General features: G+C 50.2%; 2 protein-coding genes across 2 annotated transcripts in view; both read right to left on the bottom strand.

The window, feature by feature from the left end:
- The window catches only part of PEPD (peptidase D), an 873,572-nt gene that overhangs the window by 61,807 nt on the left and 785,222 nt on the right, over positions 1–26,543 (bottom strand). Inside the window, exons 9-10 of the mRNA XM_050768467.1 lie at positions 16,358–16,433; positions 15,352–15,398 (exon numbers count right to left, since the gene is read on the bottom strand). Of these exons, the coding sequence (XP_050624424.1) occupies positions 15,352–15,398; positions 16,358–16,433 (123 nt within the window). The remainder of the gene's footprint in view (positions 1–15,351; positions 15,399–16,357; positions 16,434–26,543) is intronic.
- SLC7A10 (solute carrier family 7 member 10) overlaps positions 1–26,543 on the bottom strand; it is a 315,424-nt gene that overhangs the window by 241,422 nt on the left and 47,459 nt on the right. The gene's annotated exons all lie outside the window — the stretch shown is intronic.

Genomic DNA, 26,543 nt, shown 5'->3' with positions numbered 1-26,543 from the left:
CAAAGCCAACTCCAGGCAGCAGGCCCATTGTAGAGAAGCACCTTCCACATCCATCAAGGTGACTCGGTACTGCCTGGACCACCCGGTGCAACTCATAGCCCCCTCCTCAGCTCCTCTGGGGTCGCTCATCTGGCACAGTGAACCTATAAGCAACCTAAACCGTTCCTCCCCCTTTCTTCTGGGCCGGAGCAATTTCAGCAGAGCCCCGCATGGTTGGTGGGGTCGATCAGACAGCTCTTGGCCAGCTGTGCAGAAGGAGCCAGGGAGGTCTCCTGGGTGAAAAATGAGAGGAAACCTAAAAAAAGCCACCAGCCCATGTTTTCTCAGGATCCGTGAGGACAGCTCACCGGAGCAGCCTGTGCCAAAACAGGAAGGGACCAAGTCACAAAATGCACCCAAGAAAACAGTGGCAGAATGAGTGTGCGGGGTCACAGCAGGAGAATGGAAGACGGGCCTGAGTTTCTCACTGCTGCACAAGTGGACAACATAAGAGGAAGCTAACAGCCTCAGAGCACATCCAGGAGACCTAGTACACGAGGAGGAGGAATTTCAAAGATGACTCTGAGATGCAGAAAGCTTTCACTGTTCAGATGAAAGAAGTCAGTCATAGACTATCACAGGTGCTCACAGGGACCACCCTAGGCCAATGTGCATGGCTCCGATCCCAGCGGGTACCACGTTACCTTCTGAAACTGACAAGGAAGCCACAGAGAATCCGGGGAATGAAATCTGTCCAGGGTGACATGATCAATAATTATATCACAGGTCTCAGGTAGCATGACCCAAGGGGATAAATGCTTGCCTCTGGGAGAGTGACTAGGAAGGTAACAGGAAGCAGAGCGTGTGATGCCCCCGCTTGGGTGCAAGAGTGGCCACTGCCACTCCACTGTGTACAGACCAGACTTGCTGGTGGCCGAGCTGCCTCTGTCTCTGCAGACCTGTCAGTGCACCACCTGGTCTCTGTGTTAGGTGTGACTGCTGCTTCTTGACTTTTCATCAGCCTAGGTCAGAACACAGCCGAAGTGAACTTTACGGCCTGAGTTGCTCAGCCCTCCAGACCCCCCGTGACGCCTATGGCTAAAGAACTTGGAGGCTAAGCAAGCCCCGGTGTGTGCCCCTTCCCAAGGAGCCTGCCTTCTCCTGGTCCTCCCAGCCAGCTGGCGGGATTCTGAGCCCTGAAGTGCAGCCCCTGCCCAGAAAGGCAGTGAGACAGATCCTCAGGAAATACTGTCACTTCCAAGAATCAAGAATCCTATAAGCATCCAGGGCAAGAAAATGAAAAGTTCCCTAGAAAGAAGGAGGAATATGATTGGCTAAAGATCTCTGGCAACAAAGGAGGGAATGGTTTTACGGAACAAAGAATCAATACCCATTGAAGCCACCACTCACACAGGAGACAACAAAAGAACTCTCCAGCAAGCGAGGCACTCAAAGTACTTAATCGAAACTTAAAGCACTCACATGAGGAAAGGGAAAACATGGTACAAAACTGGGGTCCACACTGGATTGACTGAGGCAGTGCTCACTAAATAACTGTTGGTAAAATGATGGTAAAACAATGCAAATGTTTAAAATAAAGGAAAAATAAGTTATATAATAAAAAAACTAGAAGGCGGGGAAACGGAGATTATATAAAGTAAAACTGAGGCAGGAGGCGGGACTTGACTCTGGAGGCAGGGCTTGGACACCAGACCAAATGGAGAACTAGCTAAAACAGGTCCCAGGTAAAAGCAGCTTTCCATCAGACACGCCCACCAGTGCGCCTTGTCAGTTTACCATTGTCATGGCAACACCAGGGAGTTACCGCCCCTTTCCATAGCAATGACTCAATGAACCAAAAGTTACTATCCCTTCCCTAGAAATGTCTGCATAAACTGCCCCTTACTCTGCATGTAATTAAAGGTGGGTATAAATATGACTGCAAAACTGCCCTGAGCTGCTGCTCTCAGCACACTGCCTGTTGGTAGCCCTGCTCTGCGGGTAGGCATGGAGCTGTCACACTGCCTGAACTGTAACACCGCTGCTTTAATAAAGCTGTTTCTTTCTACCCTACTACTGGCTCCCTCACCCTTAAATTCTTTCCCAGATGAAGCCAAGAATCCTCGTGGGATAAGCCCCACTTTAGGGCTTGTCTGCCTTGCATCAAAACTATGCTAAGTTTCTAATTTTTTAATATGGTTTACCTTTTTAACGTAAGTAGAAAACAGAAATACAGGTCTTTTGTTCTTGATTTAAAGGTGATTCTACATTTAACATGGCATACATATAAAAGAGAGCAAAGGAAATTTCACCAACCTTCCAAAGATAGAAAAAAATTTTTAAAGCCACAAAGAAAAAAACAGAAACCAGAAAACACAAAATAAGGCTGTAGAAAAGAGAACAGACGCTGATTATCACTGTGAATTCAAACAGCTCTCCTAACATGGGGAGGCTCTCTATTTGAACAATGAGTACGTTGCACCTTATAAACAACCTATTTTAAAAAGTTAAAAATACAGGGATAAGCAAAGATGTGCCAGGAAAATGTAACAACAACAACAAAAATAGCAACAGCAATGTCAGGTAAAGCCAAATTCAAGACATAGATCAAACAGGTTAAAAGGGGTTTCTTGAAAGCTACAAAAAGGCAAAATATATAATAATGACATAACAATCATCAACTTTTATGCCTCAAACAATTTATCATGGAAATGAACAAGACAAAATCTATCATGACTCACAAAGAATTATAAAACCATCTCTCTAAATCTTAGAGCAAATACACAAAAATAGGGGAGGGGGCAGAGGACTGGAATTAGATAATAAATCTGATTCATGTACACCAAAGTATATATTCCAAAGATAAAAGCTAACACTTTCCAGTATTCCATAAAATACTGACCAAAATATTTTTAAATAGGCCACGAAGAAAAACTTCAAAATTAAAAACCGAAAAGATTCACACCAGCGGCATTCTCGCTAAGGCAGTATTCAAAAATAAACTAGCCAAAATCTATTTATTACTAAAGAGGAAAACATAAAAAATAAACTAAGATTCAACTGAACAAGTTACAAGATAGATACGTCAAAACAAGGTTCAGGAAGAGAGGAGAGAGGAATTAATAATAAAACTGGAAATCAATAAGTTTGACCAACAGTAGAACTGAAAAATAAATTTAAGGGCTGATTTTATGAAAAGGCCAATAAAGAAGATAAAACTCTAGCAATTCTAATCCATAGAGGAAAAACACGAGTTACATTAGGAATGAGAAAGAAAAAACAGCTACAGATATAGAGGAGATATTTTAAACACATAAGATTTTAAAAACATAAGAGAATAAAATTGGTTACCTGGTTACAATTTAAAATCTTTGATGAAAACAAAGACTTTATGGGAAAACATACTTACTGACTCTAAAAGTGATGAATTTGGACTAAAACAATCCCATAGGAAAATCTGAAAAGTTACCAAAGAAATCTTCCCCAGAGAAACAACAGGGTCTGAGATTCAAAGGACTTCATATCTTCAAGAACACAAACAGCCAAGCCCTGTGCTTTCTAAGTTGTTTCAGAAAACAGAAAAACATGGGGGTGCTTCCCAAAACATGATCTCAAAAACCTTGGTCTCTAAATATGGCTAAGAGAGTTATAGCAAAAAAAAAAAAAAAAAAAAAAAAGAACTTATAGCTCAATTTCCTATTTTGAGCCTGTATAAAATGCTAGTGAAAAAATAACAACAATGGCCAGGCACAGTGGCTCAGGCCTATCATCCCGACACTTTGGGAGGCCAGGGCAGGAGGATCGCTTGAGTCTGGAGTTGGAGAGGCAATATAACGAGATCCCAAGTCCACAGAAAAATAAAAAATTAGCCAGGCATGGTGGCGCGTGTTTCTAGTCCCAGCTACTCTGGAGGCTGAGGGGGGAGGGTCACTCGAGACTGGGAGGTTGAGGCTGCAGTGAGCTGTGATTACACCACTGCCTTCCAGCCTGGGCAATAAAGCGAGACACTGTCAAAAGAAAAAAAAAAAGCAACAAGCACCATAAGGATGCTTAGTGGATGTGTCCATCTGCTCCGTGAGCTATGCATACAGGCATGCCTCATCATACTGTGCCTTGCTTTGGTTTTTTTTTTTTTTTTTTTTTTTTTTTTTTTTTTTTTTTTAAGAAATTGAAGGTTTGTGGTAACCCTGCATTGGGCAAGTCTACTGGTGCCATTTTTCCAACAGCATGTGTTCACTTTGTGTGTGTCAGCATTTTTTAGCAATAAAGTCTTTTTAAATCATGGCATGTACATTGATTTTCTGAGACATAATGTTATTGCACCCTTAAGAAACTACAGTATACTGCAAAAATAACTTTTATATGCACTAGGAAACACAAAAATTTCCAATATTTGCTGATTGCAGTAGTCTGGAACCAAAATATCTCTGAGGTATACCTGTATATCAATTTGTCGAATCCTCCTAATCCTCCTATGAAGTGCTATTATTTTTTTTCCAGTTGAGGAAACTGAGGTAGTGTTATCAATGTGCCCAAGCTGGTAATCAGCAAAGCTGGGACCCGAACCGGGACCATGCTCCACCCACGCTACTATACTGCCTCCTATGTCAGCTTCTTAAAGTCCTGATGTGCCACAATAAAATGTGCCAGCTTCTTAAAGTCCTGATGTGTGCTGGGATGCCTCACTGGCTCTGCGCCAGGACGTCTGGTCATATAATTCATCTAAGGTGCACCCAGCACCCAATCTTGGTTTCTAATACCATTCTCCAATAAAGGAACCAGGCTCTTTGGCAAAATGGTTAATTCTGGGGTTGGAGCAGGGAACAGACCAGATGAGCCTGCAGTGCCAGAAAGGGAGTGCTCCAAAAGCAAAATGATGGGGTGCATCAGAAAGACACAAAGCCCAAAGCTGAAAGGATTTGAACACCACAGAATACTGGATTATAAAGTATAAAATAAATATCCATGGGTCTATACAAGTCTAAAAAAAAAAAAAAAAGAGGCCAGGCGCAGTGGCTCACACCTGTAATCCCAGCACCTTGGGAAGCTGAGGCGGGAGGATCACTTGAGGGCAACAGTTTGAGACCAGCCTGGTCAACATGGCGAAATCCTGTCTCTTCTAAAAATACAAAAACTAGCCGGGCATGGTGGTGGGCACCTGTAACTCCAGCTACTTGAGCGGCTGAGGCAGAAGAATCACTTGAACCCAGGAGGTGGAGGTCGCAATGAGCTGAGATTGCACCACTGCACTCCAGCCTCGGTGATGGAGCAAGACTCTGTCTCAAAAAAAGAAAAAAAGAAAGAAAGAAAGAAAGTACAATGTCAAGTTTTAAAAAAAGGTTGAACAAATAAATAAATGAGGGAGAAGAGACAAATGTGTACAGAAGGATCACAAGTAGCAGAACTATAATTCCCATGCCTTAAGTGTGGGCGGCACACAGTGACTGCTTTCCAAGAGTGCAGAAGAGCGGGTAGGGGAGTGACTTTACGGTGGAGAAGCCTGACAAGCACTACCTTAGCCAGGTGATCAAGGTCAGCATCATCGGGGACAAGTCATGCTGATGTGATGTGATGACAATGGCACTTCTGTGCTCTCCTTCCCAGTAACCCGTAACTCCTGTCTCGCTGAAAGAAAAACTAAAATTGAAAGGCATTCTTCAAAGTACCTAGCCATACTCCTCGAAAGTGTCAAGGTCATCAAAACCAGGCAATTCTAAGAAACTGTCATAGCCCAGAGGAGGCTAAGGAGATGTGACAATGGAACATGATGTGGTCTCCTGGATGGGATCCTGGAACAGGAGGAGGGCATTAGGTAAAAGCTAAGGCCACTGGAATAAAGCATGGACTTAAGATAATAATTATGTATCAATAATGTGCATCCGTGGTAACAAATGTTCCAAAGTAATGTTAATAACTTCACTAATAAATTATAGGGAAAATGGGTGCCAGGTACATGGAACTCTCTAATGTACCTGTAACTTTTCTGTAATCCAAAACTATCCTAAAATAAAAAGTTTACTGATTAAACACACACGTGGAAAAGGCCAAGGGAGATGCCAAAAAGGCAGCTGATAAAATTTGACATCCTTTCCTGATAAAATCTAGTAAGCTAGGAAGACAATGCTACTTCCTTAAACTCGTGATAAATCTTTATCTGAAATCAACAGTCAACATCAGGTTTTGGGGTTTTTTTTCTCTTTTCTTAGAGACGGAGTCTCACTCTGTCGCCCAGCTGGGAGTGCAGTGGTGTGATCATAGCTCACTGCCGCCTTGACCTCCTGGGCTCAAGCGATCCTCCTGCCTCAGCCTTCCAAGTAGCTGGGACTACAGGGGTGCATCACCACACTCAGCTAATTAAAAACCTTTTTTTTTTTTTTTTTTTGTAGAGGCAGAGGTCTCCTATGTTGCCCAGGCTGGTCTTGAACTCCTGGCCTCAAGCAATCCTCCTCCCAAAGTGCTGGGACTACAGGCATGAGTGTGTAATTCCCAGGCCTGGCAATATCAGGTTTAATGGTGAAACACTAGAGGCAAATCCATAAAGATGTCCACAGGCTGCACGGTTCCTCATGATTCGTAATAGGATTCTCCAGGAGCAATGCGCCCAGTATTTGAAAAGACAATGCTATTTATGTTAGTTTTGCCCCCAAATCTCTAGTCCTTCATCAACCAGGCTACATATTTGCAGAAAGCTCTTCTCTCTGGTTCTCTGTCCAGCTTTCTGGCTGGACACCAAGTTGGTTTTCTCCACGTGCCCATTCCTCAGTTACTCTTAGAGGCAAAATGAGCTATCCCTGCTTTTAGCCACAGGGTCCCACAGCCTCTCCCCGCACTGAGAGCCCCAGTTTCATTCTTGGATCCCTGGCTCTGTCGAATCTCTGGTGGAGAGACTCTCCACACTCGCCTGCTCCCCGGCTCCCTCCCTCATGCCAGGTGGTGTAGACAGAGCAGAATGGGCGGGCACACAGGACCTGCCCTATCAGCATGAGGTAGTTCTGGATTAAGGAATTATCCACCCAAGACAGCCCCGGTTCTCAGGAAGGGCTCAGCTCAAATGCCCCGAGGCACAGCCGGCCAGGGTGCAGGACTCAGGGGCTGCCCTTCTAGGGCGTGGACACACAGATGGTGTTTCCTGACTGCTCTCATGATAGGCTGGGGCCCGTCTCCAACAGCCAAGCAAGTGCAAACTTACTACAAGCCACCTGAGGCAAAGAGGGCCTTTCTCCAGCCCAGACCTGAGTCTGAAGGGGCCCTCTTCTCTGAACGGGCTGTGCTCTCAGTGTTCTCACCCATTAACACAGCCACCAGACAAAGGATGTGTCTGCTCGGTGGGTGCAGGGTCCTGCCCACGGACACACAGCTAGCCCCCAGGGCCCATCACATCCATTCTTACCTGGGGGCTCAGGTCTCAGAGGCCGCCTGGACGCAGACTTGTTCTAAACAGTCCTCAAAACTGCAGCACCCTTTGTGGGGGTGGCTAAATGGATGGTGGTCTCAATGATGCCCACATTTGCCCAGGCTGAGAGCAGATTAGGTCAGACTGTGCCTGGATGACGCAGACTGCATCTCCAGGACCTCCTGGAGGAAGACGGGGACCTCCTAGTGACTTCCTCTCCAGTGAAACCTGGGTCCTCTGCATGCATCGTGAGGGGCCCCAGCACTGGTCAGAGACACACAAGGTGCCTCACCATCCACCCAGAGTGCCCGGCAACACAGCCCCGTGTAGCCCCAGATGGGAGGGGGACCATGTGGGCACAGGCATCCGAGAGACAGTTCTTCAGAGGTCACTGTGTACAGGAGGGACTCAGATGCAAAGCAGAGGGTGCCAGGCTGGGCATGGTGGCTTATGTCTATAATCCCAGCACTATGGGAAACCAAGGCAGGAAGAAGGCTTGAACTCTGGAGTTCTAGACCAGCCTAGGCAAGAAGGCAAAACTCTGTCTCTACAAAAAGTAAAAAATTAGCTGGGCATGGTAGTGAGTAACTGTGGTGCCAGCTATATGGGGGGCTGAGGCGGGAGGATCACTTCAGTCTGGGAGGCAGAGATTGCAGCAAGCAGAGATCGCCCCGGAGGGGCGGCCTGTCTGCGGCCCCACGTCCCCCACAGCCCTGAGCACTGAGGGCTGGCAGGGATGAAGGGGGGCTGTCCACAGACTCTCCCACCTCCTGGCTGTCCTTACTGGAGTGAAAGTTTCTAGTCTTATTTATTTATTTATTTATTTTTGAAATGGAGTCTTGCTCTGTCACCCAGGCTGGAGTGCAGTGGTGTGATCTCAGCTCACTACAACCTCCAACTCCCAGGTTCAAGCGATTCTCCTGCCTCAGCCTCCAGAGTAGCTGGGACTACAGGTGCGTGCCACCAAGCCTGGCTAATTTTTGGTATTTTTAGTAGAGATGGGGTTTCACCATGTTAGCCAGGATGGTCTCGATCTCCTGATCCTGTGATCCGCCTGTCTCGGCCTCCCAAAGTGCTGGGATTACAGGCATGAGCCACTGAGCCCAGCCAGTTTCTAGTCTTAAGAAAAAATAACATTAAAAAAAGAGAAAAAAATCTGTCCTGTTTAACAATAATGCAGTAAGGGTTTTGCAACCTGCTCTCAGGCTGGATTCACGGAGAGCTCCAGCCCCGCCCCAGCACCCTCGGCTTGGGTGGCTGTGTGTGGGGGGAAGGGGCGGGTGTGTATGTGGTATGTCGATGGGTGTGGTATATACCATGTATGTGATGTATGTGGTGGGTGGCATGTATATGGTGTGTAGTGTATGTATGGAATGGTGGATACATGTTGTGTGGTGTGTAGTATATGTGGTATGTATGATATGGTGTGTATGGCTGTGGTGCATGTGTGTGGTGTGTATGTGTATGGCTGTGATGTGTGTGGTGTGTAGGTGCATGTGGCATGAGATGTGTGGTGTGTAGGTGTGTGTGGCATGTGATGTATGGTGTGTGTGGTGTGTACGGCATGTTATACATATGCAGTATGTGATATATGTGTGGTGTGTGTATGGCATGTGGTGTGTGTGGTATGTGGGGGTTGTGTGTGGAGGTGTGTATGTGTGATGTATATGGTGCATGATGTGTGTGTGGTGTGGTGTGGGGTGTGTGTGGTATGTGGAACGAGTGTGGTGTGTGTGTGGTGTGTATGGTGTGGGTGGTGTGTATGTGTATGTGTGGCGTGTGTGTTGTGTTGTGTGTGGTATGTGGCATGTGTGGTGTGTATGTCGTGTGTATGGTGGGGGTGTGTGGTGTGTGGCGTGTGTGGTATGTGGCATGTGTGGTATGTGCTATGCAGTATGTGTGTTGTGTGAGGTATATGTAGTGTGTATGGTATGTGTGGGGGTGTGGGAGGTGTGTGTGATATACTGCATGTGTAGTGTGAGGTGTGTGTATGTGGTGTACGGGAGTGTGGGTGGTGTGTATGGCGTGTGTGGCATGTATGTGGTGTGTGTGGTGTGTATAGCGTGGTGTGGTGTGTGCGTGGTGTGTGTGTGTGGAGTGGGGGCCATGTGCATGGATTATGTGTGGTGTATGTGGCATGTATGGGGTGTGTGGTATGTCTTGTGTGTGTGTAGTGTAGGGGTATATGTGGGGTGTGTGTGTGTGTGTGGTGTATGTGGTGTGTTGGTGTAGGGGTATATGTGGTATGTGTGTGTGGTATATGTGGTGTGTTGGTGTAGGGGTATATGTGGTGTGTGTGTGTGGTGTATGTGGTGTGTGGGGTATGTGTGTGGTGTATGTGGCTTGTATGGGATGTGTGGTATTGTGTGTGTGGCATGTATGGTGTGGTGTGTGTGTATGTGGTGTGTGGTGTGTGTGATGTGTATGGTGTGGTGTGTGGTGTGTATGGTGTGGTGTGTGTGTTGTGTATGTGGTGTGTATGGTGTGTATGATGTGTGTGTATGTGGTGTGTGGTGTGTGTGAAGTGTATGGTGTGGTGTGTGTGTTGTATATGTGGTGTGTGGTGTGTATGGTGTGGCATGTGTGTCACGTATGTGGTATGCACAGGATGTGTGGTGGTGTGTGTGTGGTGTGTATGGTGTGTGTGTTATGTGGTGTGTGAAGTGTGGTATGTGTGTTGTGTATGTGGTGTGTAGTGTGTGTGGTGTGGGGGTGTGTGTGGTGTATGTGGCGTGCACGGGACGTGGTGTTGTGTGTGATATGTATTGTGTGGTGTGCGTGTCGTGTATGTGATGTGTGGAGTGTGTGGTGTGGGGGGCATGTATGTGGTGCATGTGGCATGCACGCAATGTGTGGTGTGGTGTGTATTGTGTGGTGTTGTGTACGTGGTGTGTGGTGTGAGGGGCATGTGTGTGGTGTATGTGGTGAGCATGGGATGTGTGGTGCTATGCGTATGGTGTGTATGGTGTGGTGTGTGTGTCATCTATGTGGTGTATGGTGTGTGTGGTGTGGGGGGCGTGTGTGTGGTGTATGCGGCATGCACAGATTGTGTGATGTGGCATGTGTGGTGTGTATGGTGTGTTATGTGTGTCGTGTATGGTGTGGTTGTGTCTCGTGTATGTGGTGTGGGGGGGCACGTGTGTGGTGTATGTGGCGGGCACGGAATGTGTGGTGTTGTGTATGTGTACGTGGTAGGTACGGTGTGGTGTGTGTGTGGTGTGTGTGGTGTGTGTGTGGCATCTGGGGCATGTGCCTGGTTGGGGGAGACCCTCAGGCCGTGTCCCCTCTCCCCAGCCCATTTGCACTTGAGTGCGCTGGGCACACAGAATCACAACTCGCTTCATCTGGCCAAAGAGTAAGACAAGCACCAAGGCCTTGAATGAGAAGGAGCATAGCTGGGCAAGTCCTTCCCTCACAAGGGACTGACGGGGACAGGAGGTTGCTATTGAGGGCTGTCGTCTGTGGCAGGAGCACCCAGAAAAGCCCAGATCTGTGGAGGAGGGTCTCCAGTGGGTCCTGGCCTGGGAGGGGGACGCCACCACACGGTCCCTGTCACACCACACAGATCTTCTCCCTTTCCCATGATTCTCACGACGCCCCCAGAAACGAAAGGACCCCAAATGGCCCATTCACAGCTCAGAGAGAAAGAGCATAATTTCAATCAAGGCCCCAGGCTGTCAGACACATCGAGTTTTTAAATCTCCTTGTGGTAAATGTGAGCTGGGGCTCGCTTACACAGCCAATGGAGCATGCTCTAAATTAGCGTTTGCAGGTAATGGATCCGGCCGCCAGCCCCACGCCAGCTGGCTACAAGCTGGTTACGCCACTAACATGAAATAATAGGAGGCGGAAAAATGGACGGCCTGATTGGGCCTGCTGTTAGAGCCGGATTTACCCAACACAGACGTCTTATTGGTTTAACACAATTTACTACACCTCAAGTGCAGAAAATGATTTTCATTCCTCTGAACCCTCAACTCCCAGGCGCCGCACGAGGGAGGAGTCTTCATAAATGCCATCCGCTCACTTTTTTTTTTTTTTTTAACATGCCTTCAAGATTTGATAACAAATCATAGATAATAAAACAAAAAGAGACGAGGCTTAGAATGGGGGTCCAGACCAGCATCTTGTGAGTCCTGGGGTGGGTGGTGTGTCCACGCTGGAGAAAACCAGCCCTGACTCCTGCCCTGAGTCCTGAACTGCAGAGCTCCCTGCCTTCTTGCCCAGCATCCCTGTGCAGGGCTGAGGCCCGCCAGGCCCCCAGCAGGTCTTAGGGACGCCCACCTTGCTCACAGGGTGCTATCAACACATATAAAAGAGTGGCTGGCTTCCTTTGAACCCAGTGAGTCAGCGATTCACACAGCAGTGTAGCCGCCCCCCAGCCTTCCCTGGTAGCATTGAGCCTGTGTTCAAAGAGGCACACCCCTGGGTAACCAAAAACACGGATATTAGGAGAGATTTTTATTCCCTGACTAGTTAAGAAAAGAATTCTTAAGCTCCCAGTGACACAGAAGGTGGCAGAAAAATCACTTAAAACCTTTTCTTCTCTTTTCCCTTCCATTGAACCCACCCACACATGCTTCCCAACACCCACAATGGGTCAGACACTGTGCAGATAAATGAGACGTGGTCCCCAAGAAGTCGCCTCCAGGCTCTCCATGACAAGGACCACAAAACTGCGTCACACAGTGAAATCCTGCCCTGGAGAGGGAGCTCGAGGCGGAAGAAGTGTCAGCCCACCCCCCGGCCGCAGATGTCCCCAGGGGCTTCAGCTGCCTCCTCAAATCTGGCCAGGGATACTCCATGATGTAACACTTGCCCCAGACACCCATCTTCCCACCATCTTCAGACGGGGTGACCCCTCTCTCCCCACTTGGTCCCCTCAGGAACAGCCTCCATCTCTCGTCCTTGCTGTCTCAGTTCCCGTTCCCACACCACTGCTCTAAGCTCTCAGGGGCCCACAGATCAGATAGCTTCCCTGGTGGGCACTGTTTCCCCTCTGTATATCCTGTGGTCAGCAGCAGGTGGGCGCCCATGGCAGGTGCACAGCATGGGCAGCAGGTACATATGCTGACCCGATGCCACTCAGCACCCTGTGGGAGTGTGTGTCGTGTGTGGTGTGTGTGGTGTGTATGTGGGGTGTGGTGGGGGGGCATGTGTGTGGTGTATGTGGCGTGCACACGATGTGTGGTGTGTATTGTGTGGTGTTGTATAAGTGGTGTGTGGTGGGGAGCATGTGTGTGGTATATGTGGCGTGCACACAATGTGTGGTGTGGTGTGTATTGTGTGGTATTGTATATGTGTACATGGTAGGTATGGTGCGGTGTGTGTGTTGTGTGTGTGGTGTGTGTGGTGTGTGTGTGGCTCCTGGGGCATGTGCCTGGTTGGGGGAGACCCTCAGGCCGTGTCCCCTCTCCCCATCCCATCCGCACTCCAGGTGCGCTGGGCACACAGAATCACAACTTGCTACATCTGGCCAAAGAGTAAGAAAACCACTAAGGCCTTGAATGAGAAGGAGCACAGCTGGGCAAGTCCTTCCCTCACAAGGGACTGACAGGGACAGGAGGTTGCTATTGAGGGCTGTCGCCTGTGGCAGGAGCGCCCAGGAAAGCCCAGACCTGTGGAGAAGGGTCTCCAGTGGGTCCTGGCCTGGGAGGGCACGCCACCACAGGGTCCCCGTCACACCACACAGATCTTCTCCCTTTCTCATGATTCTCACAACACCCCAGAAACGAAAGGGCCCCAAATGGCCCATTCATAGCTCGGAGCTCCTGGCTCCTGGCTGAGCTTCCCGGTGCACTCGGCTGTGGCCTCTGGCTTCGAGCTCATCTCTCCAAAAGCCACCCTGGTCCACACACGATGCGGCAGCAAGGCCAACCCGGGGTCTTGGGATGGGGGTGGAGCAAAGGTGGAGCAGTTTGTAGACCGGGGTGACATCTCCCCAGAGCTCAGGTTCATAACACCCTGCTTCCAACAGCAGCCAACTGCAACATGGATCTATGTGGATCCTGACTTGAACAAACCAACGCTAAAAACAGTTTAGGATCAATACGGACTAGATATTCATGACATTAAGGAGTTACGGTTCATTTGTTATAATGCATGTGATATTGGCCTGGTGGTTATGTAAAAGTAAAAAAAAGTTCTCATCAACTGAAATACCTACTGAGGTATTTACAGGTGCCATGACATGATGTCTGGGATTTGGCTTTAAAATGCCAAAAATGATGGGGACAAAAACCTGATGGGGACTTCGGGGTTCACTCTACTTTTCTATTATTTTGGATATTGAAATTTCCTGTTTAAAAAAAAAAAAAAAGGCCTCCATTACCTGGAAGGCATGAGGGCTAAGGAGCGGGGGGTATTCCAGGGCCCCTGGCCCCTGAATCAAAGCTGGTACCGCCCTGTCCCCAGGCTGGGCAGGGGCGGGCTCTGGGACACTGTGGGGAGGGAGGCTCAGGGCCCCTCCCAGGAGCCACCTTGGGAGCAGGACTGACTGCAGTACAGAGCTCAGGCGGCCAGCATGCGGAGGACGGCAGGGCTCCACACTGGGCCCAGCTATTCCTGCCCCAGTTTCTCGGTTATTTTTATTTGAAGCATCAGCTATGGGTCACTATGATTCAACTCAAGCTGGGACAGGTTTCCGGGGCAGTGCTAGTCTGAGGGACCCGCTGTCTAGCCCACCTCACTGGAGGAGCCCCCAACACACTTCCCATCCCAGATCCTTGGAGCGGGCAGGGGGTCCTGGGAATGCCGGGCACAGACGCCACACTGTAGCAGACCATGCAGACACAAGTGCTGGGAGAGCTCTGCAAGCCCTTCCCAGCCTCCCTGGCTGACAGAGCTGGGCTTCTGATCAACGTGTGTTACATGCCTCCTCCCAGGATGCCAAGCACCCGGGCAAGGCCATTTTAACCTCCTCCAGGCGGGGTAAGGAGAGAAGCACAGGAGCTGACTGCTCAGAACTCCTTCCAAGGTGAGACCTTAAAAAGACACCCACCCCCCAAGCACAGCCACAGCGAACAGAAGCGTTCAAGCAGCTCACTGTGGGCCCCATCCGACCTCAGCCCTGCACCCCACTGATGGCAGGCAGGCCACGAGGGTTGGGAGGGTGATATGGAGCCAGCACCCGCAGGGCCGGGGCCCTGAACAGAGCAGGCCCTGAAGACATCTGGGGCGGACTTGGGCCCTGCAAGGGGGGTAAGGGACACCAGAAATCAAGCTCTCACAAGGATAGGCAGGGAAGGAAAGCCCGGTGTGGGGACAGGGGGATGGCAGCCTCTTCAGTGTCACTTCCCCAGAGTTTCCAGATGATACCAACACTGGTGGGAGGTCTCCTGCCCCAGGACACGGGTGGGAAGGGAACCACTGAGGCAGTTAAGAGTCTGATCCAAAGGTTTCCTTGTACCACAGGTGGCAGCACACTGACCTTTGGGTCCTGGAGCGGGGCTGACCTGGCCAGGCCACACCTGCCACGGCTGGGCAGCCGCAGGAAGCTCCCCGGGTGGCACCAGCTCGCTGCAGGCCTAACAGGAGCGGAAGGCCAATGGAGCTCTCCAGAGCTCTTTATGGGCCATTTAACCATCCCTCGACCCAGTCGCCCGAACACAGCAGACATAATGGCAGTGTTCACACATAAAAATGGCAAGCTGTTTTACTGGCAGCTTTCAGAGTCATAAGAGCAGCAATTTGGTAAAGTTTCCTGCAAATGGCAGAAACAAAGTCCGAGAGTAGAATGGTGGGGCACTAAACCACCCTGAAAAGTCATCGAAGACCATTACATCAAACACTCTGCCAAGAGCCAGGAAGCGGGGAGCAGTCAGAAGAAAAATAATCTTTGCCCGTGATCCTGAAGCCCTGTTCATAATCCCCACTCAAGGTGTGTGTGCCTCTGCGGCGTTTCATCTGTTACTCACTCAGGGAACATAAATTACTGTTTTTTACCTTTTAATTCTACCCGGAGAAACAGGGTGGCTTACCTTTCCAACTCATATTCTTTCATTCCCACCTTTACAGCCTTCATTACCTGGAGGACAGATATTAAGCAAAGACATTTGTATTAAGCAGATCAGTAACACAGCGTGATAAATAACATACAGCACTTCTTCAAAAGCACCTCTTCTTTAAAAAAGAAAAAAAGAATGATAAGTGCATGCAGTGGTACAGACATGTGACAAATTAGAACTTTTTAAAAGCTCCAAAATCCCATACAGTTTATTTAAACTGCCATGAAGCACTTCCATTTGGAAGCCGATAAATGCCAAGCCCCGAGTTACAGCTCAGAGGCCACCAGCAGCCTGAGGACAGTAAGGAATCAACCACGAGGTGCTTGGTGAATACTTAATGCTACAAAAGCTATGCCGATCACTAAAAGGCCTCCTTTGTTTAACTTTCATAAAACACAGAGAGCATTAACTCGTACAAGAGAGCAGGCTGCCCATCAATTACCCTTGTCTGTTTCCTAACACAAAATCGCAACATTCCTGAGCAGACCCTGGGCCATCCTCATCTTTCAAGACATGTGTTGCCTTATTTGGTCTCATTCCTCCAGTAAACTGGGAAGATTTGGAAGAGAACCACATGAAGAAGTTTTCAGAAAATGGATGATGGTAATAAGTGTGTTTGAACCATAGTTAAGGACAAAAGATTCTTTAAAATGAGCTGAGAACTGCTGCGATACCAGGAAGGAGCACTCTACCCTCCCAGAGTTGGAACTTTTTGTTGGAGAATTTCCTGAGGATTAGTGTCCACGACTGCCATGATGGGCAGGTGCCCTAAGCTGAGCAATTGGGGCAGAGCCTCTCCTGTCCCTGCCCTGTGCCCACCAGGGAACAGAAAAGAGAACCATCATCGTGTAAAACTTCCTACCTCTCGTGTGGCCCTCGGGGATTAGAGCCCACCTGGAAACCCTTCATCCTCACGCAGTTCTCTCGCCACACAGCAACACCGCTTTCCCCACTCAACTGGAGCCGGTGTCTGACTTACCTCACGGTGGGCCTCGCTGGAGATTTTATTGGTGTAGCGCAGAACCTCCAGCTCCATGTCTGTCTTAAACACTCGGCTTCAGAGACAGAAGAACAAAGCAGCAAGTCAGTGACTTTCAGGAGGCACTGGCCAGACCCCTCCAGGGAGACCTCAGGGCCTGTCACACCCTGCACAGCCCGGAAGGGGTGCTGTGCAAGGCCGGAGTGGGGCCACCAAGACCCAGGAGTGACAAGCTCTATGGAACAGTCTAGTAGAACACCTCTAGCGGGGAGCAGAGCTGCTGCCTGCCTTCCTAACACCAGCCGGCGGGCAGGCTGTTTCCAGGGATAAGATCTGGAAGCTGCTGTGGCGGGGGGAAGAAGCCCAGTTGCTGCAGCCTGTCACAGGCTGCCTCCCTCAGCCTCAGTTTCCCCATGCATGGAAGGGGGATGAAATCCACATGGCATGGCTGTTGGGCCATAATCCTAAGCCTGCCACCTCTCAGGGCTCTGTCCTGTTGGCTGAAGAGGCCTCGTTTCCTCCCCATCCCCACCCACCTGCCCATGGGTGGGTGACAGGGTCTGGTGAGGGGACTGAAGCCATTCCAGCTTTGTGTGTGCCGGTACAGATGTGAAAACAGCTGGGCCACAGACACAGGCAGAAGACCAGGAGCAGAGGAGAAGAGGGAGGCAGCCACAGATGAGTGGGTGGTCTATGTGGGCAGGGAAGTCACAATCAGGGGACCCTGCTGTCCCTTCCCAGCTGGGCTGTGCCTCCTGCAACTGGACTCCTGGGGCTCCCAGGTCCTTCCAACAAACTTGTGTTAATTTGCCCAAATGTGGTTACGTTTCTGGTGGTTGCAATCAATCTCACCCGCAAGTAAGAGCCACAGAGAGGAGCCAAAGAAGTATTCGCTTTCTACCTCCACTCATTTCAAACCACCCTGGGTCCGCGGGCACTGAAAGGGCAGCCGTGCTGTGGCATTCAGAGCACCGGCCTGGGAGAAAAGCCCTGGGCTCCAGCTCAGCTCCACCCCTTCCCAGCGTGTGGCCGAGATCCCTACTCTGTGCCTTGGTGTCCCCATCTGAAAAACAGAGATATGAACATTGTTTTCCTCGTAGGTCTGCGGTGAGAACTGAGTTGGCATTTTTAAAGCACTAAGGACAGTGCCTGGCACACAGTAAGTGCCATGTACACTTGTTCCAGAAACCAAGCGAAATGCAAAGCCTGGAGACACCACCTCATCCACACTTCCCACCCCAAAGCCAGGTGAAATGCTCTGATGTCCTTAGGTAGGACACCCTGATTCTCATCAAAGCATTTCTCCCCAGTATTCATGACAGGCCCATGAACCTAGAGAAATCTCAGCAGGCAAACACAGCCTCCCTTCATTTTAAATTGCCATTTACTGGGGACTTGCCCCATGCTGGTCCTGTAAGTTGCAGTGGACGCTGGGTACACTGCCCAACTCATCCCCTGAGGCCACACCCCTCTACTGGTCTCCTTGATTCAATGGAGGGAGCCAAGACTCAGCTCCCTCGCTTCAACTGGGGACATCTCTGGGGACCACTCCAGCACCAAAGCTCCCCATGGGAGCAGCCGAGATGCCCTCGTGACGGCATTGCAGCCCAAGCCTGCTCCCTCCCTCTGACACACACGCTGATCCCGAGAGCACTCCTCAATACGCTTCCTGCCCACTCGGCACAGAGACTCAGCTTCCCATGGAACCCAACCTAGAACAGGTACTACTTTCCCATTTCACAGATAGTGACACTGAGACTTAGCTGAGACGATGTCAAAGGGCGTGTGCCCCACTCTGTTACACTCACCCCCTTTTTGTTGCATTCCATGCAAAAATAACAGAACTCTACATTCAGACAAACTACTAATCGAATACAGAAGGAAACTAGTCATTTTCAGACATTCAAAAACTCAGAAACGGGGGAAGTACTTAAGGATGTACTCCAGCAGAGACAGAAGGGTAGAAGGGTGGGGAGACGGAGAAAGCACAAGCCAATAAAGAGAAGGAGGTGATATAATGGGATATTTTAAAAAACTGGAGTCAATCCAAAAGTATAATTAGACGCTGGACAGCAAGCCTAGAAAGCAATCAGTAGAAATTAGAACTCCAAGTATGTGGCTCTGAGAAAAACATCCACAAAAAGAATGGCATGGATTCCTTTCTGCAGATAAAATCAATAGGAAGCTTAAAGCTCTTAGTGATATGGTGAAGAAGATATGCTTCTTCTCTCAATAAGACAGAAGAAAGGCAAATTAAAACTCTAGGAACAACAAAACAAAACAGATGTATGTATGAAGGCTGCATTTATTCACATGGTACCAAAGTAACAACAGGCAGATTACTCTCCAGGTCAAGGGGTTGTAACCCAGTGATCAGTCTTAGCATCACTGATTGTGCGTCAACTAAGTATAATTTGTGTCTGAACGTAGTGCAGTAAGAAATACACATCACCTGGGATGTATTCCGGCAAATGTTTTAAACTTCTATGGCTTTAGATCTAACTTCCAGTTTGCAAGAAATATGGGGATAGAGGAACAAGCTAACCGCCACCACAAGGGAACAACCATACAAATCCAGAATTGGGATGCCGTGGTACAACTGGCCCAGCCTTTCAGTATCTGGGGGAAAAACCATCACGACACCCAAGTAAGAGATAGAAACTATACTGGCCACATCTGGGATGTCTTATGGACAACTGGAGGAATTCCTATTTACGTGAACTTTCTAACTTTCAACAATGCATGTATATATGTTGCTTTTGTTCTAATAAAAAAAAATAAAAATATTTTTTCTAATAAAAAAAGAAAATCATTCTTTAAACAGAGAATAAACTAAAATATGGAGTGATTTTGTACAACTGATGGTTATATAAGAAAAATAGTCTAGGCCAGGCGCGGTGGCTCATGCCTGTAATCCCAGCACTTTGGGAGGCTGAGGTGGCCGGATCACGAGGTCAGGAGATCAAGACCATCCTGGCTAACACGATGAAACCTCATCTCTACTTAAAATACAAAAAATTAGCCGGGCATGGTGGTAGGCGCCTGTAGTCCCAGCTACTCGGGAAACTGAGGCAGGAGAATGGCATGAATTCAGGAGGCAGAGCTTGCAGTGAGCCAAGATCGCACCACTGCACTCCAGCCCAGGCGACAGAGTGAGACTCCGTCTCAAAAAAAAAAAGGAAAAGAAAAACAGTCTATATGCTCTTGACGCTAGGAGCCTCCTCTTGAGGGAGGTCCTGAGCTTGTGACATCCAACCCAGAGAGAAGGCACTCCCGCCCCGATACATTCCTTAGCTCTGCATAGACCACAGTCATAGTGATCATAGAAACACAGTTTTATGGCTGCTTTTTTCTGTTGTTATTTTTTGGGTTTTTTTTTTTTACCTCTTAGAGTTAATGTCTCCCCCGAAAACAGGTAAGATTTACTGGTCACATAAATGCAATGGAAATATTACAAACCCTAACAAGGAAACACAACAGAAGTTGGGAGGTGAAGATGGGCTGGAGAAAAGGCGTGTAGAGAGAGCAGGGCCCCATCTGTGCAGCCTCAGCTCACCCAGGGCAAAGGCAAGATAGGGTGGAAAGTTCACAGAGCAAGAACTAAAGGAGGCTCAAGTGTATGACAAGAAGGCAAAAGGAACCCATGGAAGAACCAGCAATAAACATACGATGAAAAGCTGGGTGGGGGTGACAGAAATGGCCCAAAGAATTGGCTCTGGGGAGGGCTGGTGTGGAGAGAAATGGGCTGGCAGGAGTCACTGGTTTCAAGATAACATAGCTTTCCTGTACTGATTTTGTACTAGTGGCTTTTTAAACCAAGGGTACACACTGCTTTGATAGCACTTTAAAAACCTTAATGAGGTGCTGTCCATAATGGTAAATGTCCATTCATTCATTTCACATCACTAATAAGTAAGTGTCAGCTAGATGTACCAGGCACTGGTGATGGAGTGGAGTGAAAGGGCCATGTCCTCCCCTAATGGAGTGCAGAGGCCACGGAGAGAGGGATACAGTGCGAGTAAACACATAATGATGGAGTGGAAGGAGGGCTGCTAAGAGCAGGAGCCGGGGTGCCACGTGAGGGAATGATGGGAGAGGCATGAGCCCTTTTGGTTTGGGGCTGGTCACCCGGTGAGGGAGGTCTATAATACTGAGATCTGGAGAATGGAGGTGGGCAACCCGGCTGGGTCCCTCTGAGCAAGGCAGAGAGTTCCCAGTGCACCCCCTGGCCAGCTCCTTTCCCTTTACTAAAGATGAGCTACCTGCACCAAAGCTCCCAAATGCCCACCCATCACCCTCACAAAGGGATCAACTCAAACACCCTCAAGATCAGCAAAGCCGGGGTGTCTGAGGACGCAGATCAGTACCCGCGCCTCTGCTGGGAGCAAAGCCGGGGTGTCTGAGGACGCAGACCAGCACCCGCGCCTCTGCTGGGAGCAAAGCCGGGGTGTCTGAGGATGCAGACCAGCACCTGCGCCTCTGCTGGGAGCAAAGCCGGGGTGTCTGAGGATGCAGACCAGCACCCATCCCTCTGTTGGGAGCAAAGCTGGGGTGTCTGAGGACGCAGACCAGCACTCGCTCCTCTGTAGAAGGGCACCTCTCCTGCATTTCCTCTTCCTCCTCCTTGGCCTGGCCAGGAGCCCACCTGAGCTGGCCTCCACTGAGGCAGCCCAGACAGAGGCCCCGAGGCAGGCAGGCGAGGATGATGGGAAGGCAAGAGGCCCGGTGGCTCTCCGACTCCCATCAGAGGCAGCAAGCCCTTGGGAACTTCACAGGAGCAGCCCACGCCAGCCAGCCGCTGACTCACACGGTCTCCACGATGCCACGCAGCTGGGATAGCCAGTCATCTGTCACTAGGAAATGAGGTGGGCACCCTGCGGCGCAGCGACACCTTTCCAAGACCACAGAACCTTCTGGGGAAGGTGGAAAAAACAAACCCACAAGCCCAGGGAGACTTTCTCAAATGAACGCCCTTTCTCTCTGGCAGAGGCAGCCCTGAAGCCTGACAGTGTGCGGTTAATCATCATGAAGGTGCCTCTGACGCCGCCCTATGGCGGGTGCAGTCTCATTACCTGGGACCCGGCACTTGCTCCTGTCCCCAGAGGGTGATAGCTCAGAGCCACGGGCAGGCAGCAGCTCAGGCTTCTGAGCAAGAACCCACTCGCAGTCCCTCGGGTGTCATTCCCACTGCCACCCTCTATGACGCCAGCCCGGGGATCCCGCTGTCAGGGAGCAGGTCTCTCTTCTCTCAAATGCAGCGATGATCACTGGGTGACAGCATGGGTGAGGGCCAGGACCTCCCGCCCTTCAACCCCTTACTTTCTCCTGGAGCTGCCCTCTGCCTCCATTCTGCTTAGATCCCTGGCCCTTCTCTATGGCCACCACTCTTGCCAGTGCTGTAGACTCCTCGGCCCTGTGCCCGTCCATCCGCACGGGCTCAGCCTGTGCCTGCTCCAGGAACACTGAGCACTGCCAGGGGAAGTCAAGCACTGGCGATGGCCAAGCAAGGCCCAGTCACCTCAGCGAGACCCCAGCTCTGCCGTGAGCTGCAGAGGAACTCGCAGGAGGGCTACTCTCAACTTCCCGCACCTTCCAAAGATTTCTACCCCCAACTTCTGCCCCCAGCGGGAGCCACCGTGGATGAATGAATTCCACTCCTACTTCTTGGAGCACACAGCAGCCAGCAGATGGGTCCACTCTCACCTCTCCTCCTCCAAACTCCCAGGACTCCCCATCCATCCTCTCCTCCCTCCCTTTTAAGGGAAGGTGCATCCTCTTCCCAAGCTCACACGCCCACCTGGGGATCCCAGCTCCAACCTCCACCATGCACCAACCCCTCCTGCTAGAAGCTCCATGGCCACCGAAACAGCTTCCTCTACAAGTGAAGAATCCTCCCCTCACTCGCCTCCTTCTCCTCTTCCAGCCAAGCCTCCCCTACGCTGCCTGCCGGGCCCTAACAGTCCTTGCCTTGGGGGAGGAGGGAAAGCAGCTTTTGCATTCTATTTTGAACTTCCTACCCATCTCCTCCCCTCTCCTCTCCCCTCTCTGCTTCTCTCTTCACCCCCATCATGCTGCCAGCCCTCCCATCCCCTCCTCGCAGAAGGCATGGTTCCCTCTGCCTCTCCCTGCTTTCCCTCCGCACTGACCTGCGGGTCCCGGGCGCCCTGGAGCTCAGTGTGCGAGAACCCCGACTGAGCCCCCATCTCAATGCGGCTCTGTCATCTTCCTGCTACTTCAGCAGAGACCCGGGTGTCATCCTAGATGCCCTCTCCCATCACATCCATCCGCCGCTTCCCACATCCAACCCATGGCCAAGGTCCAGGCCTCCAGCCCACCTGCCCCAATAGCAGCTGGGGATCTGCAGGAAATGCAAACCTCATCAGGCTTTCCCTCGCTTCCAGTGGCCTTTAGGTGGCCTCAGGATGAAGGTAAACCTCTAGTAGAGCACAACTCAGGTTGGTGCGGGCCATCTCCACCACTCACCCCACGCGCTCTCCCAGCCTCCTGCCTCCTCCCTCCTCTGCCTGGAACTTGCTCCTGCCCACCTCCAGCTCCCACCCAAAACACACTTTTCTCGGGGCTGGAGACGACCCCCTTCCACCCTCCCACCCTGGGCTAAATCCCTTCTCTGTGTTCCCTGGGTAGTCTAGACAAATCCTCAGAAACCTCGAACACTTAGAATTCTTCTAATTTAAGTATCTTCTGAAAGGCCATATATAGCCCTGGAAGACAGGGTCCCAGCACCAGCACAGACACGCAGTAACTATGTGTCATCAAAGCTACCTGGCCTTCCACCAAAGCCAGACAACAGCTCATTTCCAACAAGGAGAGCTGATGGCCTCATTTCAAAGAGAAAAGGAGGCCTCTCCACCCAACCCTCACCACCCCATGGCAGCATGGGATGTTGCCAAACCGAGCACAGCAGGGGCAAAGCCTCCCCAGGCTCCAGCAGCCCAAACTCCCTCTGCCACTGCCTCGTTCCAGTCCCACAGGTAGGAAGAGCAGCCCAGGGGTGACGACAGGAGCCCACACTCCCAGGCTCTCCACTCCGCCTCCCCCTGCAGCTGGGGCATCCTCCTATGGTGATGAGCGGGAAGAGGTCATAATCTGCCAAAGGAGAAAGGACCACATCCTCCTCCCAGCAGAGGCGATAAGCATCTCTGCCGTCGAGGCCCAGGGACCTACTTGCTTTTCTAATCTTACTTTGGGGGAAGTAGAAAAAAAAAAAAAATCAAACTGAACCAGGACAAATTATTCCACAAAGGCAGTTCTCTGATGAAACCAGCCTGGCTGGGCTTTGGCCTGGCCCAATTGAATCTATGCTTAAATAGATGTCTGCTGTGTGCTGGCTTAACCAATTATCCATAGGGCATTCTGGGCCTGAAGTCTCACCCAGGCGCCAGGCATAGAGGGATGCATCCCAGCCTGGCCTGGTTATCTCACAGCACAAACACCGGAAACGGCTTTTAAGATGACTGCAGAAAAGAACGGGATGTCCCAGCATTCCGCGCAGTTCCTCCCTATCTTCAGGAGGAATGCACCATGCTGAATATGATGAACCCATTTCCAGTGTTCTTGAGCATGAACAGAGAAGGACAAAAGGGTGCCCCAGCCTCCGTGGGTCCACTGGCCCCTGGAGTGAGAGATGCACGGTCAGACTCAGTCCCAGCCTTGTGTGCCCCGGGGCACGCGTTGGGTGGTTGTTAAAAGTATGATCTACTACAAGGCTGACAGCCCCATGAGAGGACAAAGGCCACCTCCTCCAGGAAGCAACAGAGAATCATGGCTCAGGACAGGATGACAAAGATGCCACCTAAGAAGTTTGAGCAGGCCGGGCATGGTGGCTCATGCTTGTAATCCTGGCACTGTGGAAGGCCCAGGCTGGAGGATCTCAGGCCAAGGCTGAGCCCAGGAATTCGAGGCCAGCCTGGGCAACACAGCAATAACCTGTCTCTACAAAACATTTAAAAATCAGACAGATGGCCAGGCGTGGTGGCTCATGCCTGTAATCCTGGCACTTTGGGAGGCCGAGGCAGGGGGACCACCTGAGGTCGGAAGTTCAAGACCAGCCTGACCAACATAGAGGAACCCCGTCTCTACTAAAAATACAACGTTAGCCGGGCGTAGTGGCACATGTCTGTAATCCCAGCTACTCAGGAGGCTGAGGCAGAAGAGTCGCTTGAACCCGGGAGGCAGAAGTTGCGGTGAGCCAAAATTGCGCCATTGCACTCCAGCCTGGGCAACAAGAGCAAAACTCCGTCCCAAAAAAAAAAAAAAGAAAAGAAAAGAAAAATCAACTAGGCATGGTGGCGTGCACCTGTAGTCTCAGCTACTTGGGAGGCTGAAGTGGGAGGATGACTTGTGCCTGGGAGTCCAAGGTTGCAGTGGGCCATGATTACAACACTGCATTCCGGCCTGGGCAAGAGCATAAGACCCTGTCTCTAAAAAGAGAACTTTGGGCAGAAGTCAGCTCAGGCTCTTTGGCCAGGAAAACACGTGCCAGGAGATGTGGGCACTGCACAGCCTCACAGAGAGTCCCCAGCTCATGGCCACGCTGTGGGCATCACCATGCCTGGAGGCTGCTCAGACAGACAGGGGGTGCTCGCAAGGCAAAGGCTCCTACCCGATGTGGGCCTGCTCTCCTGCTACAGACCTAAAACCACAAAAACTAGATGAGGCAAAGATGTATTTGTGCAACCTTATTTTTTTCCTTAAATATTCACAAGTCACAGAACTGCCTCTGAGCATTAAACCCTGAATTAAGATATCAATTAACTGAGGTCTAAACACTCCACTGATTAAAATAGTAGTGAGACAAGGATGAAGGATTTCCAAAATCAGCCTCTAAGCATCAAAGTGCCACCGTGTTGAGCAAAACTCATTTAAAGGGCCAGGAATTTCATCTCTCCTGGAGGTGGATGCGCAGGGAGTGGTTCTATTGGAGCCAGGTGGGCGGGAATTCAACACCACTGAACCCCCAACAACTATCCCTCCCACACTCCATGACCCAGTGATGCAAAGGATAAAATCCCACAGGGGAAGGACAGAAAGAAAAGAGCTGGTTGGAATTACATATCCTCTGGGGGATCAATCAATAAGTCCTCTCACAGAAACCAGAGCCATGAAGAAAATGATGGCTTAGCTCAGCTGTGAGCCGAGTGTGCCTGAAACCTAGCCAGACGGGCAGACGTGGGGCAGAGGTCCACCTCCATGCTGGACCAGGGCCTGGCCACGCCTTTCCTTCTGTCTGATGCTCCCACATCCATCTCCTGCCTCCTGGCGCGCGGTGACTCAAGTTCTCACTCTCACCTAGGAGTCCCACTTCCCATGTGGCTTTCTTGCTGGCGTAGGGTTAAATGCCTATTCATGAGGACACAAAGATGAGCAATGCTACTGGAATCCTTTTCACAGACACACCGAGAATTTAGGTCATCATCTACGTATCTTTTCTAATTTGGGACATGTTACCCAGGACGTAGAATCCTGGGGCACGTCTACCTGTGAACCAACCATAGCTTTCCATCTCCTGTGCACACAGAGAGGCTGGTGAGCAGAAATAGACACGTTACCCACCGCCTGATTAATGCATGCAGGACACTTTCGTTCTGTGTAATTAACAGCTCTAAAACCGGCGGATGACTCAATTTAACACAGTCTCGCTTAAAACCCAAGAAGGCACACGGCAATTGCTGACACGCCTGCTCTCCCCTGACGCTTCCAGAGGTACTTAACCGAAACCCAAGGCACTGAGCTATCAGGTGGTATGAAAGCATCTCCTTTTATTTCCCACCTTGCCTTCAGATCAATTTAATCATCTGCAAAACAGTAAAGCAGAACCACAGCCTAAATTATGGAAGTAAGATGCCTGCTCTTTTGAAGTTTCAACTTTTGACCTTCACATTCAAACTGCACTACCCAGCACAAGAAAAGAAATTATCAGTTATGATCTCATGTTTGTGGGGAAGAGTATGATTATAGAGGAATTTACAGGAAATCAAAAAGGCGCTCCTTGAGAGAATGGAAAACAATAAAACAGTCACAGGAAGGAAATGAATGACAGCCGAACAAAAATGAGAAAGCGAGTTTGCCCGTGCTAGGAGAGGCTGCTTTGCTGCCTTCCAATCAGACAGGCTCTGAGGAACCCCATGTCCCCAGCCAAGCTGCCAGAGGGAGCTGAGGTGCACGT

This window comes from Macaca thibetana, chromosome 19, assembly GCF_024542745.1.
Source record: "Macaca thibetana thibetana isolate TM-01 chromosome 19, ASM2454274v1, whole genome shotgun sequence".
Taxonomy (NCBI): Eukaryota; Metazoa; Chordata; class Mammalia; order Primates; family Cercopithecidae; genus Macaca; species Macaca thibetana.
Note: the sequence above shows the minus strand (reverse complement) of the source record. Positions and strands in the feature narration are given on the sequence as shown.